At 38.8% G+C, this 18,244-nt stretch overlaps 2 protein-coding genes across 8 annotated transcripts in view; one reads left to right on the top strand and one right to left on the bottom strand.

Annotated features, from left to right (window-relative positions):
• The window catches only part of RCBTB2 (RCC1 and BTB domain containing protein 2), a 33,468-nt gene extending 19,907 nt beyond the window's left edge, over positions 1-13,561 (top strand). For 5 of the 7 annotated variants that reach the window (XM_039716612.1, XM_039716610.1, XM_039716613.1 and 2 more), the window contains 4 exons: positions 2,322-2,448; positions 5,377-5,540; positions 6,152-6,282; positions 9,680-13,561. In XM_039716612.1, coding sequence (XP_039572546.1) covers positions 2,322-2,448; positions 5,377-5,540; positions 6,152-6,282; positions 9,680-9,820 — 563 coding nt within the window. In that variant the 3' untranslated portion in view covers positions 9,821-13,561. The remainder of the gene's footprint in view (positions 1-2,321; positions 2,449-5,376; positions 5,541-6,151; positions 6,283-9,679) is intronic. The other 2 variants (XM_039716611.1, XM_039716617.1) reach the window with 1 other exon arrangement.
• Positions 13,562-14,294: 733 nt separating this feature from the next.
• The window catches only part of RB1 (RB transcriptional corepressor 1), a 72,510-nt gene continuing 68,560 nt past the window's right edge, over positions 14,295-18,244 (bottom strand). The window contains exons 23-26 of the mRNA XM_039716606.1: positions 18,059-18,089; positions 17,595-17,740; positions 17,292-17,341; positions 14,295-16,307 (exon numbers count right to left, since the gene is read on the bottom strand). Of these exons, the coding sequence (XP_039572540.1) occupies positions 16,234-16,307; positions 17,292-17,341; positions 17,595-17,740; positions 18,059-18,089 (301 nt within the window). The 3' untranslated portion in view covers positions 14,295-16,233. The remainder of the gene's footprint in view (positions 16,308-17,291; positions 17,342-17,594; positions 17,741-18,058; positions 18,090-18,244) is intronic.

Raw genomic sequence — 18,244 nt, 5'->3', positions numbered from 1 at the left:
AGAACTCATTCTTCAGCTACAATTTAATCCCATAATGGTTTCTAATAAAGGCTCTGAGGCGTTGTTGGATTTTTTGTTTGGTTTCTTGGGGTTTTTTTTGGTAGATTGTTTGGGTTTTTTTGTATGTTTGTTTTGGCTTGTGGGTTTTAGGTTTTTGTTTGTTGTTGTTTTTAGGGGGTTTGTGTATTTGTTTATTGTGTGTTTGGTTTTTTTTTGGGGGGGGGCTTGCAATATTTTGACCTTGACTTCCAGGTCCCTTTGGAAATAGTGCTATAACACTGTAGCAATGTTGTACCAAAGCATAAGGTGAAGCCTTACAGAGGAAAAGGTTACTTTACTTTTAAACAAAACAAGTTGAAGATGTCCTTTCAAAGCCACTTTTTCATATGTGCCAAGTAGTCTCTTCAGCATCCTGGCACTATTCAGGAGGTCTAAACAGGTTTCCTTGTGATGACATGGAGAAAGGATGCCGGCTATCAGGCCCTTGTCATGTCTCCTGGGTTGTTTTTAGTTAGGTGACTCTGTGTGGTGTCAGTTGTGCCTTTTTGCACACTCCAGGAGCTGAGGGTGCCTGGCCTCTTCATCCTGTCCCACCCTGGCAAGCTGTCAGGACTGACTCACTGTTGTTTGTCTTCTGATGTATGCGTGGGGAGAATACTCAGGCAGCTGTGTCCTGGGATCTTACATCTGCTGTCTTATATGCCATGGACCTCTGCCATGCTTACAGCCCTTCTCTGTCCTTTTCATTCTGGTGCTTCCACACCCAGGCATTCCCGTTCTCTCCATGTTTGTGGCAGTTCTAACATTTCTAATACAATTCTTAGGCTGCCAAGGAGTTTTCTTGGCTTTGTGCCTTGTCAGTGGGAATGGCCTCTTCATTTCCTTCCTCAGGCTCCCCTTTCACTGCTGTAACAGATAAAAGCATGTGTTTTTTCTCTTAAGAGTTTCAAAGCTGCACCCCACTGTATTCAGTTTTCCTCTGATGGCTGTAAAGTCAACTGGAGATGTGTCTTGTGGACACCTGGATTGCCAGTTAACTTTGAAGAATTTCACTTTGCATTAGTTGCTAAAATGCTTACTTGTTTAGAGGTCTGAATAAATAAGCCACACATTGTACAAAGAACTAACAAAGTATTTTATAGTATTGTTGTTTCAGAAACATTTCTCTTTTTTTATCATCAGTATATTGGGTTTCTTTCCCCCATCCATTTTACCTGTACCTACCCAAATTGGGTATACCTGACATTCTCTAAATGAAGTGCTAAATGACTGTGCTAAACAAAGTGTAACAGTATCAAAGTGTATGTGTGTGTGAAGCTTTTTTAGAGCTTGTGGAGAAGGTCTTTCTATTTCCAGCAGAATACCATTCTAATTTCTAGCTTGATAGACAGAACCTAGTATTTATGTAATTTTCTGTAGAGAACAACTAATTACTGACCCACAAGATCTGTCTAAACCCATAATATGTATTTATATGGTAAGAAGACAAAATGTTGTCACAGTTAAAAATGAGGTTTGGGGATAGAGTGGTTTGTTGATTTTTTTAGTAGTATTAAAGAAGATGGTTCTCTGAGGCTATGTGATGGAGATGTGGATCAGTTCAGTAGGCAAAAATTTTGTGTGCAGATAATGGAGGACTTTTCAAAGCTGTTTGGTAACTTTATAATGCAAATATCATGTGCACTGTGGGATATACAGACATATGACACAAACAGGAGTATGCAGACCTTGACACACTGTGCTTCTAGCACCATTAAGTCTAGGGAAAGCTATTCTTTTAGAAGAAACTTGTAAGTGTTGGTATTTACTTTTAGAGACATTGCACTGGGCAGTTTTGCTGCCAGCCAATACGTTGTTTCTGTAATAGATTCATTTTTGCTGTAATATAATGTCTCCTTATAGGAGCATTTCAGAAAATTTTATTATCATTTTTTATTGATCTTTTGAGGCTCTTATAATAACTAACAGTTTTAATTTGATGTAATTTACTCACTAATGATTGATAGCATTTTCTGTCATATGGAGCAGTAAACTTCTGAGACTTTTTTTTCCTGGCCTTCTATAGAGGAGTTAGAGGAATGAAATTCACACATTTTTTAATAGAGATATTTACTTGGAGCAGGAAAATAGAAAGGACTGAAGAAAGCTGTCCTTTCTTTGCTTTTCTGGCCCAGACAGAGCATATAGGCTGCTGGGGGGTTTTACTAGCTTTAAGGAGATGTGTTTATTAAGAGTGTTAATTGCTGACAGATACCCAGAATGTTGTAGTGAGAGATATTTGTATTGCTTACTACTTTGTATAAGTCCCCTGTCTATTCTAGAGCCTGATGACCATCTAACAGTAGCCCAGTCACTAAAGAAGGAATTTGACAACCCTGAAACTGCAGACCTGAAGTTCCTAGTGGATGGAAAATACATTCATGTTCATAAAGTTCTTCTTAAAATTAGGTAAGAAACAAACAGTATAAATTGTATAAACTAAACTGTGCAGTGTAATCCACTGTTCTGAGTCATCACTGTAAAAAAATTCTTGACTTATTCTTACAAATTCCCTTTTCTCTGAGTCAGGGACTCATCTGCTGTTTTTCACTGTTACTCTCTCTGCAATTATCAAACATGTTGCTCTACTACCTGCCTACACTTCCCTCCATCTGACATTTATCCTCCTTTGTGCTCCTAAATGGCCTCAACCTTGATTTCCAATAACCTTTTGCTGCCAAGGAAAAGGCTCACTTCCTTCTGCTGTCTTCTCAGAAGTTAGCATCAGGTTTTTCCTTCTTTATGTGCTTGGCTTCTTCCACCAGAATGATTTAAGGGGGTTGTGTTTATTCTTGGCACTCTTTCCTTCCACAGGATCCTTCAGTTGTTTTGGCAGCTTCTGTAGGTGCTATCCAGATGATCTTTTTTTCCCCTTTTATGACAGATTTCTTGTTATGCATGTTGTAAACATTCTTATCAGTGAGTTTGACTTTTAAGCTGGCTTTTTTTTTCTGTTTTTACAACTTTTTGCAAGTTAAGACCACTTTATGGTGAGATTTTACATAAACAGATATACAGAATGATTTCTTTGTTATTATCATGCAGAGAAATTAATTTGTTACTGCTAGTGTGGTTTCTCCTGTGATATTCTAGAGACACTGCTTTAGATCACTTCTGCCTTGCCAACTGCTTCTGCTTCATCCTCCTCATTGTTATAATATTTTTTCTTTGCTATTTTTTTTCCTCAAAATGCTTGTCTACCTCAGCTTATCACCACTTTCATCTTCCTGCTTTTGCTCCTGAGTCCTGTTAGTGATTTTTTTGTATACTTCTTATGAAATTAAAATTCCCTGTTAATTCTTGTCTGTCCTTGTTTTGTTGGGGGTTTTTTTCTACTCTCCTCTTACTACTCTGATTACCTGTATTACATTTGTCTTCCCATTACTGCTTCCATTGCTTATTCATTACATTCATGCCTGTAGTCCACCCTCTTCATTTGGAATGCCATGTGTTCTCCATCAAATACCACACCAAATCTTGTGTATGCCCTAAATGTTCCTGAGGTTTGTTTTCCTGATAATCAGACTGCATGTAGCTTTTTCTTGCTCTATTTTTCTCAGATTATATGGCATTCTGTGAAGGAAATGTCTAATTCTAAAATGGATTTACATATATGGTGTTACCAAAATTCTGTAAATCAGGCACAGTCTGTAAAATTAATATTTTCTTTACTGTCATGGTGCAGCTGGATCAAAGTATTTAAAAATGTTTTGCAACATTTGGCCTGGAGCACTGTCATGAAAGCAGTGCTGCTAAAAGTTCCTTTTTATTGTTTAGTCATTTCTTTACTGCTCATGAGGACTTCTTTCCATCTTGTTCCATTCCTGTTCTTGAAGTGGATCCCATTGTTGGTGGTTAGTGGCTGGCTGGAGGAATGTCAGGAACACCCAGCTCCTGGGAGCAGCCCAAGGCCAGTGCTGCCTGCAGGAGCAGACATCCCAGTGTGGGGTGGGATTTAGCAGCTCTGCATCAGCCTGCCAGGGCTGCTGTCTGTGCTGGCTCTGCTCGGGACAGTGACAGAGAGAGATACTCCAAGGGATCAGTCACTCCAAGACACTTTGCAGCCTGGAGGATGTGTGCTAACCAGTTTTTATTTTCATTTACTTAGTTTTTCAGGGATGAGTGTGTACCACCTTGTCTCTGACTTTTGTGTGGTGCCATTGGGGCACAGACCATTCCCAAGGTCTGATCCATGCTGCATGGATAATGTTGTCACCACTGCTTAATGTGGGGCTCTGGGATGCAAAACAATGAGGTTTTGTCTGCCTCTCCCAGTGCTAGAATGTGGTAAAAGATGTGGCAGAAGTTAAATAATGACTTTTATTTCTTTATGAATTTGACAAGACGTTCCATTATCCTATTAAAAGCCCCAAAATACTAAGGTAAAAAATTCTTTCATTAACAAGTAAAAATGTGAAGAAATTAAGTCATTAGTTAAATAATTCTTTTTCATTTGTATTTAAGTGATACTGTCTTTAAGTTGTAGTTTTGTCTCAGAGACATTAAAAGGAAACCATCTTACTTTTTACAGGAAAGTTTGAGTAAAAGAACAGAAAATTCAGATGTGGGACAGTTACAAATTAGCATAGTACAAAGAAGTATGATTAAATTGTGGTTGTTGTAGGAAAAGTTATCAGAAGTGGAGATGTTCATTTTTATCAACAAAAAAATTTGAAAACAATGTGCATGTTAGGATGCTTTTTAGGGAACAGTAAGTTACAGTGAATTGTAAATTACTGTGAACTGGAAGTTGCAGATTACAGCTACCAAAGGCAGTGCTTTGTCCTTGTTTGTATCTGTCACAAAAGTATTCAGACTTGTAAGGAAAATAAGATGAAAGATCTGAGTGAGAGTGTCTTCACTTTCAGTAATTTAGTCTTTGAATGTAATGATTATTGCTAAATTGTGTATGGACTCTGACACTGGAATAAATGATATCTAAAATCATTAATAATTTCCTTCTTCATTAGGAAATGCTGGAGAAATCAGGGTCAAATCTCAGAAATGTCTAAGTTAATGGTAAACTTTATGTGCTATGAGACAGGTAATAAAATTGATTGTTAATGTATAATGTATTTTAAAAAATGGCATCAAAACCAGATGGATAATCCTTGTAGATATTGTAAGTAAAAATGGATTCTGCCATAAAATATTAACAACAGGAATAAAATTCTGAATTATATATATCAGGCTTATAAGGCTTAAAGAAATGAACATGTTCAAAGCAAGAAATCATGTAGCTAGAGGTGCTGCTTTTGGATTTAGTCTGTAGGACTGACTTATTTTTTTTTACCAACTTCTTGCTGCAGCTCATCTTTCAAGCTTAACTCTTTGCAGTGTACAATCTTTATTCATGTTTTGTAGGTGTGAACATTTTCGCTCCGTACTCAATAATGATGATGAAATTATAGAAATGAGTGAATTTTCTTATCCTGTTTACCGAGCCTTCCTGGAATATCTGTATACAGACAACATTAGGCTCCCTCCTGAAGATGCAATAGGTATTTGCCATAAATGGAAATTACTCCAGATTATTGTTTTTGAAAAGTTCAATCTAGGTGTCATTACAGAGTAAGGAAAGCAGGGCTTGTTGATTTTAGTTTCATTAGCAATTAAATCTTCAGTTTGGCAGGTGTCAGGAAGAAAGGATGCAGTAGCAGGAAACATGCCCAAGGAGAATGAGTGGTGGACATGCAATGAGATCAAAGGTGAAAAGTTTTCAGAAAGAACTCATTGTTACTATTACTAAGAACTTTCTTTTATTTAGAAAGGCACTAATGCCATCCTGAAAGTTTACTTGTTTGAGTAGCTGTACTGATTTTTGATCCTGAATGAAAAGGGAGCTCTTCCCTGTATGAATTTAAGAGGCTGTAAGTCAGTAATTCATGTCCAGAATGAGAACAAGAGAACAGAACACTTGCATAGTAATAAAATGGTTCTTTTTTTGATGGTTCTGTAGGGGACCTTAAAAAATGCACACATCATCTAGAGGAAAAAAAGCCAGAGCAAGTTATTGATTAATTCAGCCTAAAACAAAAGGGCGATTGATTAATTTGAAAAGCCACTAATATATTTTGCACCAGAATAGTTGAAGCTGTATAAATTTTCACAGGGCTGCTAGATTTGGCAACGCTGTATAGAGAAAACAGACTGAAAAAGCTTTGCCAGCAAACGATCAAACAAGGCATTTGTGAAGAGAATGCCATTGCTCTCCTTTCTGCTGCTGTCAAGTACGAAGCTCAGGTAAGAACTTCTCGTCAGGTAAGCAGCTGTTTTCTGAGAAATGAAGCTGCCTAATGTAAACATGACTGTATTTAATTGATGAGGCATGATTACTGTAATTTCCCTTTCTGGCTTAACAAATGTTTCTTTTCCCCTTTTTAAGCTGTTAAATAAAAATTTTAAAACTCCCAGTTTAGTGTTTTCTTCCTGCCCTTTTGGCTTGCCCCTGTGAGTCAGGGTTTTTAATCTTCTTCCTTCCTTGTCATGTGGCACTGCAGGGCTTGGCATGCAGATTTCTCACTGCCATTTACACCTCTGCCTTTGGATTTTGCCCTTTCACTTCCTGAGTTCTCCACCTGATCATTTTGTCTGCTGCTGTCTGATACAATCACTCTGGTGCTGACTTTTACAGGCAGTGGGAGGAGTTGCCTGTAAAGTCCCTTCATATTTATACTTGTGTTTTTATTTTAAAAATCCACTTTTGCAATACTGTTTACAATGTAATATGCTGACATATAACAAATTACCTATTGTTAATACTCCCCCCATATCCTGTCATCTGGTCTGCCCATGGTTCTGGAATGAGTCACTAGCACTCAACCAGTTATCTGTGCTTTTTTGGTAAAGAAATACTTTCAAAGATGTTTTCCTTTTCTCATCTTCCTAGTGCTGTGATGATTGTGGAAATAACTGTGTGGTGGGTTTTATTATTCAGAAAGTCTGCTTATGTATTTCAGATGTAGGGACATGGTTATAAATACCTTTCAGTTATGGGAGGCAAGTAGAAGAAACTGAAACACTGAATTAAAAATATTGCAGTAGTCCATGCAGTATGGAGACAGCAAACTACCGGAGATGAATTTGTGTAGGAGTTGCAAAGAGGAGACTGGAAGTCAGAGAGTTCTGTGCATGAAAGAGAGGATAACAAGCAATCAGTAGATAGTAAGAGTGCCAGCTGCCAGTTACAAGGCATTTGTAACCCAGGTATCTGAAACGGGGCATGGATGGCTGGGTCAAAAAACGACTTGTGCTCTCAGTGGGCTGTGCTGCTACAAGCCCAGCATAGCAGGGAAAACTACATGAAGGCATGACTCAATGGTTTCATGCTCTTAACAGCAGATTTTTCTTTAAAATTTTATTCTTTAGTTTCTCCTCTTACAAGCTTTCCAAAATGTTTGAACATCTTCAAAGCTGAAGTATTTTTGGTTGGTGGGTACCAGGTGAAGGAGTTAAAGATATGTTTAGGTGTGTTGTGAAGTAGTAAAACTAGCCTGAACAAAATACCAGAGTTCATAAGGCCTGAGACACAATAAAAGGGATTGGCTGGATAACTAAATACCTGTTATCCTCCTCTTCCTTCTATGATTCAGTGTTTTGTTCTTTCAAAATCTGTAACACAGTTTAACACAATTGTCAGATGATGAATTGGTTCACTTGCCCTGGCTGCAGCATGTGCCAAACTCAGGAGTGGATTGTTGCCCTCCTTCCTGCACCCACAGCTCAGAAAGGTGTGGAAGTGCAGCAAAGATTTCTTTATCAAAGGAATGGGGATAACCTCTGTCTAAGGAATTGTGGAATAAACCAGGATCTTCTAGTGTACTACATTACTATAGTAACTCCTGGTTTGAGAACCGTGTGCAGTGTGTCAGGACTTCAGTAGAAAACTGCCAAAGGAAGGATTATGAAAGAGGCCTCATATTTTGGAAGTTTGAAAAGATAGAATTCCATTTTTTTTCATTCAATGTGAACGCTGCAAGGGAAAGATTATAGTGGTACGTAGAAAACTGCCAAAGGAAGGATTATGAAAGAGGCCTCATATTTTGGAAGTTTGAAAAGATAGAATTCCATTTTTTTTTCATTAAATGTGAACGCAAGGGAAAGATTATAGTGGTATGTGACATGCCATTCACATTGCAAATTAAATGAAGGCTAACTTGACTACTGTACACATCTCTTAGGATTTAAGATGTACAAAAATATTTTTTCCTATCCTCAGAAAATACAAAGAGTTTCTGCTATAACTTATTTAAAAACCTATTTCTCATACACACTGTAGCGATGTTTAGACTAATCATCTGCTATAAAACAGAATAAAAAAGACACTATTTCTTGAAACTGCAAAATCAGTGACCAGGATTCTCTATAATCTATGGTCCTATTCATACCAGCATCAGAAAAATTAGCTGCTGATAGTTTTAACTAGCATAAAAATTCACACATTGACTGTAAAGCAGCTCAGGTTCTCACACTACCATTTCAGAAGTCTGCTGGAACTTAAGGTGCCACTGTCTTTGATTGTCTACATTTTTTATTTCCTCTGGTTTTTTGCTTCTTCTATTCTCATTCCTTTTCTACTTTCACAATAGTTGTTGATGAGAGATACTTGCTATACCATATTTCTTCTTTAAGGATATTTTATGCCTCAGTTTATGCTTTAGTTACATCTTGAAACACAGAATCTAAGGACAAGTTTTCAAAAGGAAATGCACAGGTAGTCTGATGAGTATCTTTCTACTATTAATCCTAGGCTGCAATGTTTGTGTAGTTAACATAGAATCAAATTGGCATGGGTTAGGGTTACTCTTTTTGCTGTAGAAGAGTTTTATAGTTTATGGATCACTTCTGACTGCCTTGCTGCTGGCTCCAGCTCTGGCTGCAGAAGGTAATTAATTTTTCTTCACAGCAAGTTGTTGCATAGGAGCCAATTAAAGGAGTCTGAGGCAGTGCATGGAGAGAAGGATTGCCACTGTTGTGAGGAGTTTGAGTGGGAAGAGTTTGCTGTGTGCAATCCTGGTTGTTTGGCTTGATGGCTTGTAGCCATCTTGTGCTGAACAGCTGAGCATCCTCTTACAGTGAGACCAGGACAAGACAGAACCTTTTGTGCTACATGGGACTCCCGTTAGACAGCAGGATTAAATTCCTAGGTTTACCATGAAAGACACATGCATCCACATGCAGTTTGTGTTCAGCAAGCATCATCCCCTTTTTTAGCATGTTTTGCTTTTATTTCCAGCATGACTAGCAGATCTGCTGTTTTTCACAGGACCACTACTGAATGCGGTGTAGAGAGGACAAGAAATGAGTTCATGATGCTCTAGTACTGTTTGGGGCAATTTGATAGTTTCATCTGTTGGTAACTTTGCTAATGAATGTGTAGTAAATTCTGGTAAATGTGATGGAGTTCTAGAGTTCATTTAGGTGGCTACTCCTGTTTTCTCAAAGTGGGTTTATTGAATAGTTTGTATGAAAAAACTTCATCCTATCATTTGTGATCTCATCAAAAGGACTGGAAAAGGGATTGATAATGGGAACAATCTGGTATATTCTCTGCTAATTAAATGACAGATTTGAAACAAAGTAACAATGTTAATAATTTTATCAGTCATTCATATTACAAATTACTCAAATTTGTTCCTAGGACTTGGAAGAATTTTGCTTCAGATTTTGCATAAACCATTTGACTGTTGTTACACAAACTCAAGGCTTTGCAGACATGGACCATGACCTCCTGAAAAACTTCATTAGCAAAGCCAGCAGAGTGGGAGCATTCCGAAACTGAGGTCTGACTACTACCAAGCTGAAGAGCACGTCCTCTTCCCTTCTGGAAATACCCTTCCTTTGGAGAACTCCTCTGTGGTCAGAATGTGCAATGGTTTGGAAGGACAGTCTCGGTGTCCATCAGCTTAGGGAGTGTGCAGAAGTCCACTAACATGCAGGCTTTGTTGTAAGGATGGCTACAGTGTAGGTGTGTGGTGACTGTTCATTGCCAACAGCCAGAATTTAACACAAAAATCTAATGTAGTAACTACCCTTTCCCACCCAAAGTCAAGCAAACTAAGCTTGTCATTATCTAGTCTGTCTAATATTTTTTTTTAAGCAGTCTGTGTTTGAATTTTATGGGACAGTGACCTCTTTGCTGCTAAAACTTTGATAGTGTATGTTAATATGCCATAATGGGCTTCTTTTTATAATCCAGTGAAGATACAAACTTATTTTTCTGGACATATGGTAAAATACCTTAAGTTTTTTAGGATGAGAAGCTTTCTGGTTTGTAGGAGGGTATGTCTCACTTGTTGCTTATTTGGGAGTTAATTTTTGAGGTGCTTCAGCAGGGTATTACAGTTTTGAGTTCCCACTACTTGTCTCATTGTTTAGCCAGAATGAAAAGGATCTCCCTATCTATTACACCAGGCATGTCCCTGGCACCCCAATGGAAGCCCTCACCAAGTTTGTCTGGGATGTTAATTGTCATGCTGAGTTTTACTACTAAAAAAACCATCTAGTTACAAACCCAAACAAGCTTTCTTCAAGTTCTGCTTGAGGCTTATTTATTCCTGTTTTGCTATCTCTCCTCAGACAGATCAACTTCAGAAAAATGGAGGAAAAGGTGATTTTGAAGTGGTAACTTCAAATTAATGAAAGAGTGAACTGACACTATATTCCAAATGGTGATAAAGGTATCTTGTCCAAATATGGCATTTCAGATTCTCCTGTGGCCAGAGCTGTGAGGTGACCATTCCACTTTGCTGTCAGGGCTGTTCAGGAGAGAGGAGATGCCCTCTGGACACACCTCTCTCCTAGCACTGATCATCAGTGGCTAAGGTAGAGTAGATGCTTCATTCCTTACTGGCTGAAGTGAATTAAGGTGAAAAACCCACCCAGTGATGCACAGAGAGAGGTTTGACCCATTACAGAAGATGTGGAGCTTATGGAGCATTTACTTGAATTTTCTAACAGGTAACTGTGAATTAACCCTGAGAATTTCAGATTTTGACTGAGTGAAGTGACTTCAAGTGCCTTTTGCAGTATTTTACAAATGGGGAAGACAAAAAGCTGGATGGCCAGGCTCAGTACATGAATATAATTATGTAAGTAATCATGCAACCTTCCTGCAGGTCCCTGCTGTGCCACAGCATCCTTCGATGACCTTTTCTGATCCTCAAATGGGGTTTCTAAGAACTGAAGTCCCTTAAATTATCACATCTTCATGTCTAAGGTGGAAACAGCTGTTCTTTACTGTATTGGAGGCTCATTTCTCAAACAGCCCTGTTCTTTGAGGAAGAAAGGAGGAAAAAGAGGAAGAGGAGTAGTGAGTAGTACCCCCTTCACCCCAGGCCCTGTGTGTGTGACTGGAAAGGTGAAGCATGCAGGTAGCAGAATTTACTTAGCCAAGAGGGTGATGAGCAAGTATTTTAGGAAATGCTGTGGTAAATATTTACTTGTGTTTGAGAGATTTGCCTCAGCCCCTCACTAGAAATATACTGGATTATCTACTGCTAACAAACACATTCTGCCAACCCCTCAGTGATGACTGCAACTTCCTCCAGCAGCATTATTCTGTTCTTAGCAGCTGTGTCAGTATTTTGTATTCAAACAGAAGTGGTCAAAACTTTTCCAATACATAATGCAGATTCATCAAAAACACAGCTTTGCTGGGGGAGGAGATGAGTTTTGTTAAGTTGGTGTTGAGAAGCACTTGACACCAGCACACAGACAGAGGTTACTGCAGACAGTGAAACAGTGTCACTGTAGGGCACAGTTTCACTGCCAGCCCTGTGTGCTGTAGCCCAGCACTGATCACACCAGTGTGGCACAAGGGATTCCATTAAGCCAAGGCTGCATATCCCTGGGTAAGCCTGAGATGCCAGATTCACCTGCCAGCACTTCCATCAGGGTAGCAGTGCAGGGAAGAAGGGTGTACCACCCCATCCCAGCCTCGGGGCAGCAGCTGGCACCAGCCCCTGTCCCACCCACCCCAATGGCATCACACTGCCACACATCCAGTCTCACTGGGAAGTGGAACCAGCTGGGAACCCCCAGCCCTGGTGCTGGCTTGGCAGTACTGGCTTCCAGCTTTCCTAAGGTGTGTGTTATGAAAGGTCTCGCCACATGTTTCTGTTGTTTTACTCAGAAGAATCGAACAAAAAACTATAAATGTGAAATGATGGGCGTTTTTTTGACTCAACATCTGGTCAGAAACCTCTGGCTCTCTGGGGACACTACTGCATGGAATGGTAGCACTGGAGAGGGACACCACTCTCCTCCATTAGCTCAAGTTCATAACAAAGTAGTTGAACAGAGATTGCAGCTGAAATGGCATGCTGCTTGGAACAAGACATTTTTGGCTTAATAGAACAAAGTGTTATTTTTTTCCAATTTACTTTCTTCCTGCTCATTATTTCCAGCTAACCATACACATTAAAGCCTACTTGCAATTTCAGAGTAATTGACAAAGCCTGTAATTTTGAGAAAAAGCATCTCTGGACTGAATGAGGGTGAGTCTAAAGATCCAGTGTGTCAGCACTGGCTTTTATTCTGTATTTTGTGACCTGGATGTCATAGTGTTACATTCATAGAAACATTTATTTATTTAATTTTTTAATTTTTGTTGCATGTGTTCAAAGAAAAACCACCCTTACTGGCTTAGGTGGTTAAATGTGAGTGCATGGATGTAAATATGTGCTTGAAACCCAACCATGGGACATTGCAGAAGAAATTAGGGATGTGTTTTACTGTGGTGAGATAGACTGCAACAACCTTGTGTTTGTGTATCTTGCAGGTTAAATACTTAATAAAGTATTGTTCTGTTTTAGGATACCACAGAAAAAAGGTATTTATTAAAACGTGAAAATTTGGTCAAGCAGAAACTGTGTCTGGGGTTTAAATAAAAAGCAATGTTCTGCTTTCCAGAAAGGAGTCTGAAAAGAAAAAAAAATTACATGGGTAGGATCATTTGAAGGTTCTCTTAAGTTACTGAAGCTAAAAGCCAGCACTGCCTTGTCATCTAGTATCCACCTGTAGAGTTCTGTTGCAATGCTTGGTAACTATGTAAACTGCTGCTTTTTTTAATGATATGAACACTTTCCATGGGCTTTCCTTGTAAAACACAGCATTTATTTGCCCCAGAGAGGCAGTATTCATTGGCCAACACCCAATGATGTAGAAAGTTTACAGCCTGATTTTACAGAAATGATTTTTTTGTTCTATATAAGCTTACCTGGTTTAATAGACCATTAATAAAATGCCATAATATTTAAAACAGTTTGAATGGGAGTTTTTTCCTTTCTTTTCAGTAAAAATGAAGAAGGTTTGATGCTTGTCGACTGAATTGACTGTATGTGGGGGAAAAAAAGGTAAAGCAGCTAATATTTCACAGAGGTACCTTGAAGGCTAATTTGTGTTCTTAGGAAATCACTGTCACCAGATACCACATTTGTAAGCTGTAGAATTTCTTCAAGTGTATTTCCACCTTTAAAAGAAATCAATGTCCTGGTGACTGAATAAACTGTGATTAATAAAATGGGCCTCAGAACACCAATCATTGTTTTTTAAGCTTGTCGTAATATGCATTTGCTTGTTACATTTTGGAATATTTCAGCTTGTAGCCACTCCTGTTCCTGAAAATGTGCACTTGCACATTCCCTGTGGCTGTTCTGGTACCTGTGAGGAGCCTGCTCTTTAGTACAGCCCCTCTGCACCAGCACTGCCTCAGCACAGAGTCCTTCACTTGCAAGTCCAAAGGCAGTGAAGAAGAAACAAGCTCTTGTGACATGTAAGAACAAACAGCATTTGGAAACAGTGCAGAGCAGGAAGAAATTAAGGTATAAAACATCAAATGAAGAGGCTGGGAGTCAGCTCATCCAGCCTCACATGGCTACAGGGCCAGGCTGATAGATTCCGTTCCCTTAAGCACCAATGGACAGAAATGGGCCTTTAAGGGATACAATTTACCTGACCTCATCTTAGATCCAGGGCTTCAGCTTTCCACAGAAATTGGTGCTTGGTGTTAAGCACCTAAAATGGCTATCACATTTTGTGTCCAGCTTCTGCTGTGATTCCAGATTTTCGTTTTTCCTGGAACAGTTTCAATATTCCATGCCATTTTTAGTACAGTAAGGTCCCACTCTTAAGAAAAGTGCTGTCAAACACAGTAATATTTCCATATCTAATAAAAAGCCCTTAGTTTCAATATGTATTTATTTGGATAGGTACCATATGAAATCACCCAATATAAAAAAATCACTGACTGTAAATCCTTTAAAAGCTATTTTATTTATCTTGAAAGGCGAGAAACAACTGATTAGTTGTATAAAATAATATTGTATATTTATGGAAAGCCTTCAGTCTGTTTGAATAAAAAAAATACATTGTCACAGTAAAGAAAGAATCTGTTTAGATACTGGACTCTGTATCCTCCTTCTAGCCAAAGGACTGCTGTAACAGATCTTAGTGTCAGTGCACCCCAATGTTAACATATATCCTGTCTGTAAAACTGCAAAAAGTGAGAAAATAAACATAAGGTACTCTGGAAAGTTCTGGAAATTTTTCAGTAAGGAAGTTGAAGCCATACCGAGTCTAAAACACCCCTCAATATTATTTTAAATTTAACTTAAAGTTTTTGCTGCTCATAGAATTTTTAGTAGTTCTAGGGTTAGCTTTGAGTCAACACAAGACTGGATCTTTAGAAAACTTCCTACTCTAAATACTCTAGGATCAGCTAAACAATCTGTAAATAAGCTCCCTGGAAGACATTGGTTTACAATGTTTGTGTCATTAATAGCATGCTTTTTTACTGTACCTGTTCTTAATTTAAGAAGCTGCAAAAGCTAAAATTAATAAAAACCGGTAATTTTAAAGCAGGAAATGGATTTGCTTATATTTTAATCCACTGGAAATAAAATATGTGCTTTTGTTAATTGGCTATTTTAAAGAAAACTTTCTTGTTGCAAGAAAAATTCCAGAATCTGAATCAGTAGCTTACAAAAACAAAATATGAAAAAAGTATTAGATGGTTTTGTTTGGGTTTTTTTGCTAGTTGCAACCATTCACAAGTTGCCCAATAAACTGCCTTTTCGGTAAAGGCAGATGGATTTTCCCAGCGTGGGTTCACCACGTTCAGGTTTTTGCAGATGCAAAAGTAAGGCAAATAGGGGATGCCCTGTGCTTTTAGAGACCAGGCTGCTCTTACCTGGAACCCAGCTGGAGACACTCAGCTTCCAGCTGTTTCTCAAGCTGTTTGGGTCAGCTATAATCAGGTGAAAATTTGAAGAAATCAAGAAAATTCTGCATCATTAGAATTTTGAAATCTTGTGTGTACCAGGCAGGTATGGTTTAGGTTTGTTGGGTTTTTTGGTGGTTTCTGTTGTTGTTGGGTTTTTTTGTTTGTTTTTTCTTTTCATACTTGAGACTTTCCAAGACAAGAAAGGGCACATCAGTTACTCTGCATCTGGGAAGAAGCTTCAGCTTCTGGGAAGATGCAGTGTGCGATTCTGGGATGAATCTCTATGGGATTCATACTCCATGAAATTCAAACTGAGGGACAGTGTAACTGCCTTCAAAAATGACACTGGGGTGGGAGCTGGGGAAGCAAAACTACAAAATGCCAAGTGTTGATTTCAGTAGTAAGGCTATGAAATGAGTTCACTTTGAATTCAGGTTGTATTCCTGAGGTGAGGCCCCTTCTCTGCAAGGCCCCCAGCTGCTGTCCCATTTAATTTAATGGGAATTTGATGTGCTAATTATGAACAGAGATGGAAATCTTTGCAGTAATTGGCCAACCATTTTCAAAATTTGCAAGTAATGAAAATCTAATAATCAAATCTAAGAAACAAAATTAGTGCATTTCAAATCATTCTAGCTAACATTTCATCTTTAGACATAAAGAATTCAATCCAACGAGACTGAACTGGCTTAAATCAGTAATGCTGCAACAGGAAATTTAGACACTTTCCAAGACTTTTTAAAAATCCTCAAAAAATATATAAATTAAATTCAGTGGCTTACATTGTATATATGCTACATCATAAGGCAAAGTATCATGGAAAACATTTAACAATTTAAAAAGTACAAATGCTTTCACAACTAGCTGTTTGGAATAAAAAGCAACTAAAAAGCAACTCTATTAATGAAGGCTGTAAAACAAAAACAATCTTAAGAGGGCCAGCAGTGCAGCCCCTGGTCCTGAGAAGTATCTCACTTTTCTTCACTGGCTGAGGTATCATTTCCATCATTCAGCTTCTGCTTTTGCATTCTTGTTCGAGTAGATGCTACAAAAAACCCCAAGAAAGAAAAAGAATGAAATATTTTCTTCATAATTACTTTGGACTGATTACTGGAAAATTTTGTAAAGACACAAGGAATAGAAGTACATTGTTCTATTGTAAGCAAACCGAATCCCTCGTTATAGGATGAACACCTAATTTTGTGCTGTTTCAGCCATTCTTGCTCAATCTTACAGATCTTATGAAATTCCTTCCACCTGTTCACTCCAGTTCTCATTGTCTCTGTCCCCTCATTGTGTCCACTTCCATCCCCCAGGTGGGCAGATGGTCTGTGTCACATCAGGAATCTTGCCTTGCAGCCAGGCAGAAGCTGTGGGCTGAGCAGTGCCCACATCCCAGAGACAGCCTGCCCAGGAATGCCTCTTCCCCTCAGTGGCACACACCAACACCTCTAGACACGAGACAGAGCTCTCCTTCTTAACCCCTGCCATAAGTCAACACTGAAACATTTTCCATGCCTTAAAATAGAGGTGCCTGGATCCACACTCTATCTTGATGAACAATGTAAGACTTTTTAATGGGCAAATCTGCTCAGCTGCAGAGCTCAGACTCTCAGAGAGTGAGAATGTCTGGCCAGGCCAAGTGTGCTCCTTCTCACAAGTGGAAAATACAACTCAGATGTGGGGTTGGGGCCTTTTTGCTTTTCATGAGCTAGATTTCACTTTCTTTTCAAAACAGAAAAGTGATGCCATAAGATCTGAAAGAAATGCTGACCCACAGTAGAAGGAAAAGCAGTCTCAGACATTTCCCTATAAAAGCAAAGCAACAAAAAACCTACATACGGTTTTCCTGGGTACATAAATTTCCATTTTGTAATCTGCATTTTCAAGATTATATGCAGGAAGTACAAAAGCTAAGCAAATGACCCAAATCACATCAGTGTTGAACAATGTTTTCATCTAAGTGGGCCCAAGCTCTCTTATCCAAGGCACTCAGTGCTCTAAAGATGATGAGAAAAGTAATACTCACTCATTTCTGCAAGCTTTTGTTGGAACTTGGACTCCTGGGGTAGGTGTTTGCTACAGAAAGAAAGTATAAGGTTATGTTAATAAAAATATCTTTTTACCTTCATAACCTAAACTTTAAATCAAGGGAGTCGCTTTTTGACATCAAAGCATGTAACTAAGGAGCTTCATGCTTCCATCTCTCATTTGTTACAGCTGCTAAAGCTCACAAATTACCACAAGACAGGATATCAGGAAGAAGTCAAGATGAAGGCCCTGAGAGCCCAATACATGCAAGATCTCTGAAAAGCCCAGGGCAACCTCTCACCTTCCATCTGCCTCGTCTGTCCCCTCTATATCGAAGCGCAGCCTCTTCAGTGGCTTCGGGGCAGCAGCTCCTGCTTCTGCACTGCGCTTCAGCTGGCACTCACTGTTGCACAACATCTGGTTTATTTTTTGAAACTTTTCAGAAGTCTGAAGTGACAAGAAAATAGGGCAGGAATTGCCACCACTGAAAACACACCAACTTTCCAGATTATTGACAAAAAATTAGGAGTTGCAAAACTCTGGAGTTTTAAGGACCCTTATCTTGTGCCAAAGCAACTAAAATAAAATGCAACACATTTTGAAGGTGAAGTCTGGATATTTGAAAGAAATTAACAGACCTTCCCTATAATTACTCTATTAAATCAGGTATACTCATTGGCCTGCTCTAGAGATGTGAGCAGGCTACCCCATTCCTCCAGAAGTTACATGCACTTAAGAACAGACATCAAAGATGTTAAAACTCACCCCAAATGATTCTCCAATGGACACCAAAATTCTGCCAAATGAAGAAGAGAAGTTTAAGCTCCATTTAACAATGACAGAAGCATTGACTAATTTGCACGGGTTAGCACAAGGCATTAACAAGGTCTATTCTCCTCTCTCTCTGCATTAACAGTGCAAATCCATACTGTGCTTTACTGTGTTGAGACA

Source organism: Passer montanus, unplaced genomic scaffold (assembly GCF_014805655.1).
Source record: "Passer montanus isolate IOZ18808 unplaced genomic scaffold, ASM1480565v1 scaffold36, whole genome shotgun sequence".
Taxonomy (NCBI): domain Eukaryota; kingdom Metazoa; phylum Chordata; class Aves; order Passeriformes; family Passeridae; genus Passer; species Passer montanus.
Note: the sequence above shows the minus strand (reverse complement) of the source record. Positions and strands in the feature narration are given on the sequence as shown.